General features: G+C 46.8%; 1 protein-coding gene across 2 annotated transcripts in view; it reads left to right on the top strand.

Moving 5' to 3' along the window:
- Nucleotides 1–754: 754 nt before the first annotated feature.
- Nucleotides 755–12,154, top strand: part of UBE4B (ubiquitination factor E4B) — a 113,352-nt gene continuing 101,952 nt past the window's right edge. For both annotated transcript variants that reach the window (XM_068238864.1, XM_068238865.1), the window contains exon 1: nucleotides 755–2,053. In XM_068238864.1, the coding sequence (XP_068094965.1) occupies nucleotides 2,030–2,053 (24 nt within the window). In that variant the 5' untranslated portion in view covers nucleotides 755–2,029. The remainder of the gene's footprint in view (nucleotides 2,054–12,154) is intronic.

The following is a 12,154-nucleotide window of genomic DNA, read 5'->3' on the forward strand; positions in this document are numbered from 1 at the left end:
CATGCGGGAAGTCTTTGAGAATAGAGCCCTTACTAGGGCAACAATGGTTAATTTGCATTTATTCAGCAGTGTTGCTCTGGGAGACATCTCAAGCTCACTCCAACCTGAATTATCGCAAATTCTTTCTGTTTTAAGAAAGCAAACTCTTGTTTTTCTTTTCCAGGATGTCCAATAGATGCTTACGACCAATTTGGGTCCTAAATCCATGGAAACATCAATTGGGCGGACGTTATACACTGATTTTCCTATAATTAGATAAAATTATAGAATGCGAATGGTGAATCAGCCGCAAAGTAAACTAGCTGTATGGCCACCTAATAGATTTTGTGTAGAAGTGATCAGAAAATCGATCAGAAAAATGATTGGACATCAGATCGGACCTGTCGTGAATAATCGATTCGACCGTAAATCTGATGGAAAATTGCACTGTGTGTAGCAGGCACTAGAAGACCCTTCCCTGGCTACCAGCCCCCCCTCCTCCCTCCCTCAGAGCAGGCTCTGGGCTCCCCCAGTCAGGGGTCACACCGTCACAGGGAGTGGCTGACCTCCTGGCCCTCCTCACACACAGCTCTGCACACAGCCTCAGCCTCCTTCCAGGAAATGGCTCCCCCCGGGGCAGGAAGGCCCAGCGCTGGTTACCATGGACACCAGACTCTTCCCCCTTGTTGCCAGGCGGCCCTCCTCGCACTGCTTCCGCCCAGCCCCGCCCCGCCGGCCTCACGCCCCGCCCACGGCGCTCGCTGATTGGCCCGGGGGACGCGCAAGGCGGCTGGGCTTCCCTGAGGTGACGTGAGCGCGCAGGCAAGATGGCCGCCCGGTTGTTTTGATGAATAATCCTGGTGGAAGCGGTGGCGGCGGCGTTTGTCGTCTTTTCCGGTGCCCGTGCGGGAGGACAGCGAGAGAGAGGCGTCTGCCCGAGGCCTGGCCGTGACAATGAGGAGCTGAGCCTGCTCGACCCCCGCAGCCCGGGCCCTGTCTCTGCCTGACACCCATAACCCTTCTAGGGCCCAGCTTTCTGCCTGTCCCTCGTACTCTTCACAGAGCCTGGAGCTCTGCCTGCCCCTGTACCCAGCCAAAGGGCCCAGCATTCTGCCCATCCCTCAAAGGGCCCAGCATTCTGCCCATCCCTCAAAGGGCCCAGCATTCTGCCCATCCCTCAAAGGGCCCAGCATTCTGCCCATCCCTCAAAGGGCCCAGCATTCTGCCCATCCCTCAAAGGGCCCAGCATTCTGCCCATCCCTCAAAGGGCCCAGCATTCTGCCCATCCCTCAAAGGGCCCAGCATTCTGCCCATCCCTCAGAGGATCATCACCCCCCACCCAAAGGGCCCAGCATTCTGAACCCCCCATCCAAAGGGCCCAGCATTCTGCCCATCCCTCAGAAGATCCAGCATACCTCACCAAAGGGCCCAGCATTCTGCCCATCTTTCAAAAGATCCAGCACTCTGCCTGACTGACCTTGCACTCTACACCCCCACTCAAAAGGGACAGTATTTGGCCTGCCTGTAAGCTCCCAGACCATAGCATCAGCATTCACATAAGGCCCAGCACTCTGCTGCCTACCCTGGGTTCCTGAACCCATTCCTCTCTCTCTAAGGCCCAGCACCCTGTTTATCCTCTGTGGCCCCACTACTCTGCATCCCCCCCTATTGTACACAGCACTTTGCTTATCCTTTTGGGTCAGAGAGTTCCCTTGCTACCATTGACTGAGCCCTTTGTGACCCTGCCACTCTTTTAGGGCCATAGAACCATTTTTCACCTTTAGGTCCCTTGATTTCCTCCCCATCTCACCAAAGCACACATTTCTTTACATTTCTGAATTGGTCCCCTAGACTTGCGCCATTTACCTGTTTGGGACTCTATTGTCCATCCACTAAGTGGATAAACTCAATTACTCTCTTTGCTTCTCAGTTTCTGTAACTCTGCCTGGCTCTCGGGGCACCCCATTATTTTCTGTGTGTCCTGAACCTGTAGAAGCCCCCCAGAACCTCACAGCGACCCCCGAAGACTGCCACCATTAAGAGGAGAAACATGGAGGAGCTGAGCGCTGACGAGGTGAGACTATTTACCCGTAAGATTGTTTGAGATTCCGTTATAATTGCGATACGGATGCGTTGGTCCCAATGTTCCAATCTGATTGGCAGGGTTACCCAAATGTGAGTAAGGCCTCTCTGTGCAGTGTTTTTAAATGATGCACAGTCCACATAATCTTCACACCAAGCAGTTACCAAGACCGCCCATCAGAGTTCCTTGTGTTATCATGTGTGTGGACATTTACAAGTAAGCACAAATTTGAATTCAGTTGTACTTTTCGCAGCAAATATCAGTTGTGCTGAACTGGAAATTTGCATTTGGGCTAGCAGACATCCGTGGCTAGTTACTATTGATTTCTTAATAGGTGATTAATCCAAGTTGTCTGGTATCAATCATTAGACTCCTAAATGTGATTCGTCCCTTGCAGATTTCCAGTTTAGCATATTTGTATTCCCGTAGAGGAAAACTAAAATAAAACTGCCTAGATTATTGTTGTTAGAAGCCAATGTTGGGTATAATTATTATTTAGTATTTATATAGTGCTGACATCTTCCGCAGGAGTGTAGAGAGTACATTGACTTGTTTTTTAACTGAACCTTTAGAGGGGCTCAAAATTGAATCCGTACCATGGTTATATGTCTATGTGTGTATCATGTAATGTGTGTATCGTCTAGGGCCAATTTATGGCCGGTTTCCAGTAGGAGACACTTCCGTTCTGCCTCGGCTCTCGTCATGCTGCGAAGATGCAGCCCAAATCGCTAAGCTGTGCCATGCAGGGCTATAGGGATTCGAATGCCTGGTGCAGTGATCTGCGTTTCCCCACCACCCTCGTATGCGGGGGAATGCTATAGGTTCTCTCTGAATTCGGCCCTAGTAGAAACTGGCCCTTGGGGGGGGGGGGACCAATTAACTTGTGTGTATGTTTTTGGGATGTGGTAGGAAATCGGAGTGCCCAGAGAAAACTCACACAGGCACGCGGAGAACATACAAGCTCCCCGTTCACATAGTCCTATGGCTGGTATTCGAACCTGGGACCAAGTGCTGCAAGGCCAGATGTGTAGGAATATGATTGCATATTGTTTACCTTTCTAACCGTATATATTTTAGAGATCTGATAAAAGGATCCGTTTATAGTACTTAAAGGGGAACTGAAGTAAGAGGTATACAGAGGCTGCCATATTTATTTCCTTTTAATCAATACCAGTTGCGTGGCTGCCCTGCTGGTCTATTTCTCTGCAGTAGTATCTGAAGAGCACCAGAAACAAGCATGCAGCTAGTCTTGTCAGATCTGACTTTAAAGTCTGAAACACCTGATCTGCTGCATGCTTGTTCATGGGCTATGGCTAATAGTATTAGAGGCAGAGAATCAGCAGGGCTGCCAGGCAACTGGTATTGCTTAAAAGGAAATAAACATGGCAGCCTCCATATACCTCTCTCTTCAGTTCCCCTTTAATGTGTTTGACCCTCTTTCTAAAGCCCCGTACACACTGGTGGATTTCTATCCCCCAGTAGGCATATGTACACCGTTACTTGGGAGATAGTGCTGTGTGGACTAGTCACTAGTCTCTAGGCTAGCAACATATCTGTTGCTATGGAGGAGGCGGGCGTTAGGAGAACAAGTGGCATATGACGGCAAATTCCTGGAGGAGAGCACAATGGGATTGGCAGTGCTTGGTCATCGGGGATCTCGTAAGATGCGGCATGCTGTATCTTTAGCAGACGTGGGGCGATTGCCGTCCAAACGCTGGAGTCGCACCAGATTCTCTGCTACGGCCCAGTTGAAACCAGCGTGTGTATGTAACTTAACTTGTTGTTTACATTGCTAAATCAGCAATGCATGTGATCTGCCTGAGTGATGATACTGCTCTGACCTGACACTGGTATCTCTATAAATATATTGCGTTCTCATTGCTGTGGATCAATCATGTATTCTGTGTCTGTAAATCAGCATTTTGACAGGTCTGATAAGTAGATGGTTTTATCACATTTACAGGTACTTAGACCAGACCGGAACTCAGAACTTCCTCTCTCTTCTAAAAGATACACAACAGCATAATAACCGTTACAGAAAAAGACTTTTTCTTGTTACCAGGGCTGTGGAGTCGGAGTCGTGGAGTCGGAGTCGTGGAGTCAGGCAATTTTGGGTGCCTGCAGTCGGAGTCGGGAAAAAATGCTCCGACTCCTAATGAATTTGTAACTGTAATTAAAATAGAAAATATGATAAAATGTTCTATTTCTCAGATAATAGTCATTAAAAATAATGTATATATACAGTATATATACAGTAATAGCTGTGCTTTGTCCACAAAAATGAAATAAACCAATCAAAATTAGTTACTTGTGCTGCTTCAATAAAGCAGTCCCCGTATTTTTAAGGTCAGATATACATATCTGATTGTGACTGTATATATGATGTGTACACAGGAATCTCTTATATATACTAAATAACATCTATGCTGTAAGAATAAAGCCTGAAGTGTAGCCGTGTCACTAATAGAGATGGTCAACGAGATGGAAATAATTCCGCATTGAGGCCTGGAACCCACTGAAAACCGCAAACGCAAAACGCAACCGCTAGCGTTTTGTCTGAGCGGTTTGCAAGCGGATTCATGCGCGTTTTTGGTCGTGTTTTGCAACATTGTATTTTTTTCCCCAGCGGGTGCCTAGCGTTTTGCGTTTTTATCCTGATTGGTCCTGTGAATTATTTTTCATTTTGTTACAGTGTGCTGAACCGCAAAACGCAAGCAAAACCGCTCAGTTTAGGTTTTGCTGAGCGTTTCCGCTAGCGGTTTAATACTTTACATTGAAGCGCTAACGCTCCCAAAATGCTGCACGTCCTGCGTTTGCGTTTCTGAGAAACGCAAACGCTCCTGTGGAAGTTGCCCCATCTATTAACATTAGCCCAGCGTTTTGGCAAACTGCTAGCGTATCGCAGTGCTGCCAAAACGCTGCCAAAAGCGCTCCTGTGGGTTCTAGCCCTGATGCTGATTTATGCAAATGTATGCACTCTCTTTGCTCATGAAATCAAATAATTTGATATGTTATTAAAATTTGGTTTGGTGACTACAAATTAAAGGGTAACTGAGACGGATGAAAAGTAAAGTTTTATACATACCTGGGGCTTCCTCCAGCCCCCTTCAGGCTAATCAGTCCCTCGCTGTCCTCCACCACCTGAATCTTCTGCTATGAGTCCTGGTAATTCAGCCAGTCAGCGCAGTCCGGCCGCATGCCGCTCCCACAGCCAGGAACATTCTGCACCTGCGCAATAGTGCTGCGCAGGTGTAGTATGCTCCTGGCGGCGGAGTGTGTGCATGCGCACTACGCCCGACTGGCTCAAGTACCTGGACTCATAGCAGAAGATCCAGGTGGTGGAGGAGTACAACGAGGGACTGATTATCCTGAAGGTGGCTTGAGGAAGCCCCAGGTATGTATAAAACTTTAATTTCATCTGTCTCAGGTTTACTTTGTTACACAGTAGTACTATACTCTACATATGCACTCCCCACAGAGCTGCAGGGAATCCACTGAGAATGTTGTGCACATTGAACACAGAGGTGTTGTCTATCGCCCATAAACCTAGTTCAGATTGTGCATGAAGAATGTGTAATAGAGGAAGAATCACCTTATTCCCCTGCAGAGTACCTGCACATCATTCTTAGATGTACCCACACTTACATTGCCTAGGGCCTGATAGATGTTCTTTGTTCCGGTTTGTACCTTTTACAAGTACTCTTACCAAGGACTAGTTTTAGTCTAAAGGGAATAAATATAGTAGTCTACATATCCTTCTCACTTCAGTTGTCTTGTAAAATTCCTAAGCGTTGGCAGTTAAGAGACGAATTTCATGTTACATACTTTTAATCAACAAAATTGTAATATGCAAATTAGAGGAGTCGGAGTCGTGGAGTCGGAGTCGGTGGAATCCTAAACTGAGGAGTCGGAGTCGGTGGATTTTTGGACCGACTCCACAGCCCTGCTTGTTACAGCTGATACACATCCTTCAATAAGTCTGCAGTTTGCCTACTTCCTGCTTTCATGGAAGCAGACTTAGCCCTGGAACCCACTAGAGCGATTTTTTTTAAGCGTTTAAGGAGGGAGCGATTCAAAACCCCAGCGATTTCCCTAAATGCTCAACTAATGTTAATGGATGGGGCACATTCCACTGGAGCGATTGCAATTACCAAAATCGCAAATGCAGGACATGCAGCATATTTTAAGCGTTAGCATTTCTGCAATGTAAAGTATATAAACGCTGGCGTAATCGCTCATGAATCGCTATACAAAGCGATTTGTTAGCTTTTTTTAAATTACTGCACACTGTAAACAAAAATAAAATTAACTGAAAGGACCAATCAGAATTAAAAATGCTAATTGCAAATCGCTACACAATCGCTGGCAAAAAGCTTACACTTTTTAAAATCGCTTCCAAAATCGCTTACAAAACGCTAATTAAAACAGCTAGCGATTGCACTTAGTGATAGCGCTTTGTAGTGAGTTCCTGGCCTGAGTCTTTACATCCTGTGTTTACCAATTACCGTAGATCTCTGCCGTGGCAGGCAGCTGACACAGCTAAGGGATCAAATTACAGTTATGCTTTAGTCACAGATGAGTGGGAATTAGGCAGGCTAAACTCTCTAACACCATACAGGGTGGATTTCTGTTTTCTTTCTGTCCTGTGCAAGAGTTCAGGTCCGCTGGCTTAGTTCGGACTGTATATGCTGTTATGCGCATAAAGCAGTGCATTTAAAAACGGTCGTATCCAGTAACAAGCGGTGCTAGTCTTCTTTAGGGGACACCCAGCAGGAAACCTCATAGGGAACAGTTCTCCAATCGCAGCACCCTCCACAGCACAAAGCGTTATGATTGGCCAAATAGTGTGGGCATAGTTTACTACAACCTATTGGAAACCTCGCAGTTGGAGAGGGTGCCAACCACCCAATCACATCAGCTGAATTTCCCTATGAGGTTTCTTGCTGGATCCCCTAAAGTAGACTAGCGTCTAACAAACTTATTGCAATGCACAGAACCACTTTGCCATTCATTTGTGAAGTAAGAATAACATGTGCAGTATCCAGTAACGCACAGCTTGGTTCATGTTGTTTGGTTCACACTGAAGGAGTGAAGGAGGTTATGTGGTGGTGGTGGTCCCAATGATCGTCTCCACGGCGATGATGACCCGCTGTAGTTTGTACCTGTCAAATGCGAAGGCCTCTGCATGCCATACAATATTGGAAGAGAATAGTATTCACTCAGTGGTAGCCAAGTATAGCTCTGGCCATTAAGGTCCAGCTGGTCCCATATCAGCTAAAAATATTTCTGATTTTAAAGGCTGCCATACACTGGTCGAGGGCGCTCTACTGTTTAAACTTCCTGTTGGGACAGGAAGTAAGTGAAGCCAGCCGGAGCCCAGCACGAATCGTTCCCGTCGATCCGTCTGTGCAGAAGATTTCGCTCAATCGCCGGCGGGTCGGGAATGCGTCGATGGCAGCGGTCGATGTTGGATGGAAATCGATCGTTCGGTCAGCGTTTGCGCAACAATTTCACAGCAGATTTGATCACAGTGATCGAATCTGCTGTATATCGGCGGGAAATCGTATGAGTATGGGCCCCTTAAAGGTGCTGCATTTAATTGGTCCATCTCCAAGTTGCTCTCCGTTTGCATCAACTCGGAATTCGTAGCATATCATTCTTCACTTGACTGCACACTTGAATGTGCAGAGGTTACATAGTTTTACGTTTTGAAAAAATGCTGGTGGTCAATTGCCTTTAACCTCCTGAGCGTTACACCGCTCAGGAGGTTTTGCAAATTTTTGCCTGATTGATAAAAAAAATGTTCCTAATGTCTGTAAATCCTCTAGCTAGCACTAGGCTAGCTAGAAGAAGTCCCCGGCACACTTTGATCGCTGCCGCTCCCCCGTTTATGCATTACTCCCCCTGGATTAAGCGATTGGCGCAGCCTCCCCAGACAGCTCCGGTCTTCGCTATGGGGAGGATCACACATGACATCATGACATCACCGACGTCATGCGCAAACCCAATCCTCCCCATAGAGAGACCGGAGCTGTTCTGGGAGGCTGCGCGATCGCTGGAGCCAGGCTGGGTAACGTATAAACTGGGAGGGATCCGAGGGTGCAGGACACTCTCTTACTAGCAATCCTAGTGCTAGCTAAAGGATTTACAGCTAATAGGTAGATTTATTTATTTATGGGGGACTCCTGGGACCACAGAGCGGTATGCCCGACAGTGTCTGATCGATAACAAACGATCATAGTATCAATAGTTTCTCCTGCCGGTGATCGATTAGTCCAGCAGAATGATTTCATCTGACCTGATCAGATTTGTGATAATTTTGCATCCCATTTATAACTGCGATCAATGCTTTCCGACATTTACCTTTTCGATTGCTATTGGAACGAACATTCTATCGTCTGTTAAAACTGTACCATTAAAGAGAAGCTGTCAGCCATTCTATCTCAGAAAAAAAAACACATATACAAGTAGATAAATACTTGCTCTACTTAACATATGTATTGCACTGTCCACATTTTGAGTTTAGTGACTTTTCTACAGTAATAACAGAGAAAATCCTTCCTAGCATTTCCCATTTTAAAGGGAACCTAAACTGAGAAGGATATGGATTTTTCCTTTTAAAATAATACCAGTTGCCCGACTCTCCTGTTGACCCTGTGTCTCTAATACTCTTAGCCACACCCCCTGAACAAGCATGCAGATCAGGTGCTCTGACCGAAGTCAGACTGGATTAGGTGCATGCTTGTTTCAGGTGTGTTCTCCACTTACTACTGTAGTCAAAGATCAGCAGGACTGCCAGGCAATTGGTATAGTTTAATAGGAAACATCCATATCCCTCTCAGTTTAGGTTTCCTTTAAGTGTGTCCATTTTGAAGTCACTCCTGATGTAATTTCCCCCCTGCCTGATTGTGTATGCATTGCCCGCCCTCCAATATAGAAAGTGCATTGTCTCAGCATGAGAAATACTTGCTAATCAGAGAGGAACAGAGGTGTGGGGGGGAAACAGGCTGCATTAGTTAAGGAGAACCCGAGGTGGGTTTTAAAAATCCTAATTGCACACAGAGACTGGGTCTGCATATAATGCCCAGCCTCTGTTGATATATTGTTCTCCCACACACCCCCCCTGTGCTCTGCCCCATAAATCACGCAGCCGGCTATTTACATGGGCACTGTCACTCTCCGCCGCTCCCCCGCCTCCTCCATATTGCCGCTCCCTGCCTGCATCCCTTCCCTCACCGCTGATTGGAGGGAAGGTACGCAGGCGGGGAGCGGCGACATAGAGGAGGCGGTGGAACGGCGGAGAGTGACGGTGGCCATGTAAACAGCCGGCTATTGACACACTGCATGTCGCTAGCACAGCAGTTTTATTTATGGGGCAAGCAGAGCGCAAGAAGGGGGGGGGGGGTGTCTGGGGGAGAACAATATAGCAACAGAGGCTGGGCATTATATGCAGACCCAGCCTATGTGTGCAATTAGGATTTTTAAAACCCACCTCGGGTTCTCCTTAAAGTGAACCTAAAGGCAACCAAAAAAATGAGATTAACTCACCTGGGGCTTCCCTCAGCCCCCTGCAGACGATCGGTGCCCTCGCAGCCCCGCTCCGATGGCCCAGGACCCGCCGGCGAACACTTCTGGTTTGGCCGTCACCGGCCGACAGGCATGGGAACGCGAGTGATTGTTCGCGTTCCCAGCCTGTATATCGCCCCCTATGCTGCTATTGCAGCCATGGCCTGGCAATATACAGGCTGGGAACGCGAACAATCACTTGCGTTCTCATGCCTGTCGGCCGGTGACGGCCAAACCAGAAGTGTTCGCCGGCGGGTCCTGGGCCATCGGAGCGGGGCTGCGAGGGCACCGATCGTCTGCAGGGGGCTGAGGGAAGCCCCAGGTGAGTTAATCTCATTTTTTTTTTTTTTTTTTGGGTAGACTTTAGGTTCACTTTAGGTCTGAGGGGACATAGAGCAGCAAAAAAAGGACAACCCAGCATGCCCTGCAACTTCCTTTTGGTGTACTAAATTCTGTGTGTACCAAATAAGAGTCAGGTAAACTGGGGAATGATCATTTTATCAACAAGAAAAGTAATAGTGATTTTAACTTTTGGATTTCCTGGTTAGCGTCCTTATTACTTGTTTACCAGAGAAAAATAAAGAATTGATTTTATGCCCGACAGTTACACTTTAATGGCCACCCGTAGAGAGCATTTGCAGGAACCTTTAGGGCTGGAACCCACTAGAGCGATTTTTTTGGAGCATTTAGGGAGCGCTTTAAATCGCTGGCGCTTTCCCTAAACGCTCTGCCAATGTAAATAAATGTAAAAAATTCCAAAGTAGCAATTGTGATTAGCAAAATCGCAATTGCAGGACATGCAGCATTTTGGGAGCTTTTACGCTTCAATGTAATGTATTGAAGCGCTGGCAAATCGCTCGTGAATCGCTACACACAGCGATTTGAGTGCGATTGCGAGCTGTAATAAACTTCTGATACATTGAAAGGACCAATCAGAATTAAAATCGCAAATCGCTACACAATCGCTGGCAAAAAGCTTACATTTTGTAAAATCTCTCCCAAAAGAGCTGGAAAACGCTCATGAAATCGCTTACAAAACTCTGAAAAAAAAACGCTAGCGATTGCGATAGCGTTTTGCGTGTCAAAGCAGTCATTATTACTAAAGATGCCGGCTAATGAAATAGCATGCAGAGTTCACCTTCTTGTGACTGTCATGCCGGGCCCAGACGAGTCATTGTTGTTTTGCTTTCACAGAGTGCCGTGAGTCAGTAGCCGAAAACTAGGTCATGTTTTGTGGAGCAGTCAGCGCTTAGTAATGAACTTATCAGAGTCCCGGTCATAGCTCGTTTTACTAACACATGGAAAACATATCGGCGGCAGCAAGCATTCCTTCTAACAGGAAGTGCACAATCACCGTGACAAAGGCTCCGGTATTTACTGTACAAACAGGTAGGAAGCAGGTAGATAGATGACAAAACAAATACACCGGGTGCAATACAGTACAGTCTCATATACTTGTGTTACCAGAACAGGGAGTCTAGGCTATTGTATCTCACAGAGGAAATCTGCTTATATACACTGCTGGTGGTAAGCGCCACATCTGAATACACACCTGGGCTTGTGCCTCTCTTGTATCCTACCTTCCACTTTTCTGCGCTGTCTTTCTGGGTAGGAACACACTAGGAAGTGCGGGAAAGGTAGTGTTTTGCTGCATATGCGTTTGTGCGTTTTCCATGTGTTTGCAATTTTCCAGCACATGCGTTTTCTTGCATTTTGCAAGCGTCTTAATGCATTTGCGGTTTGCATATATAAATCGCATATGCGTTTTGCATGCATTTTTTATTCGTTTTATGCAAATCACCAGGAAGTCAACAGGAAGCTGAAATGCATCATCACTTGTTTTAAAATAAAATAAAAAAAATGCAATGCCTCTGCATCACCATTGACTTTCATTATGTGCATTTTAGATGCGTTTTTGGAAAAATGTGCAGCAAGACCAGTGTTTTTAAAAGTGCACATTGCAGAACGCAAACGCATGCATTTTTTTCATGCGGGCCATTGACTTGCATTATGTGCGTTTTCTGCAACGCTAGCGTTTCTGTCAAGTGTGTTCCTACCCTCTTTCACGGCTGCAGAGTCTAGCATTATGCAAATTCTATACAGATTACAGTGATGTGAAAAACTATTTGCCCCCTTCCTGATTTCTTATTCTTTTGCATGTTTGTCACACTTAAAGCCAGTGTTTACCAATTAAAAAATAAAAAAGTCAGATACTCACCTAAGGAGAGGGAAGGCTCGGTCCTAATGAGCCTTCCCTCTCCTCTCTCGGTGCCCACGGTGCTGCGCTGGCTCCCCCGTTCGCGTCCTCCGCCGCAGGGACTTCGTAGGTCTTCGGGAGCACTCGGGCTTCCGAAGACGGGCCGCTCCATACTACGCACTCGCGAGTGCGTCATAGAGGGAGCTCGCGCATGCGTAGTATGGAGCGGCCCGTCTTCGGGAGCCCGAGTGCTCCCGAAGGCTTCCGTAAGCTCCCTTCGGCTGCGGAAGTGGCAGTATTTGACCGAACTGGTCGAATACTGCTACGGG

The sequence above is a fragment of the Hyperolius riggenbachi genome, chromosome 6 (genome assembly GCF_040937935.1).
Source record: "Hyperolius riggenbachi isolate aHypRig1 chromosome 6, aHypRig1.pri, whole genome shotgun sequence".
In the NCBI taxonomy this organism is placed as follows: Eukaryota; Metazoa; Chordata; class Amphibia; order Anura; family Hyperoliidae; genus Hyperolius; species Hyperolius riggenbachi.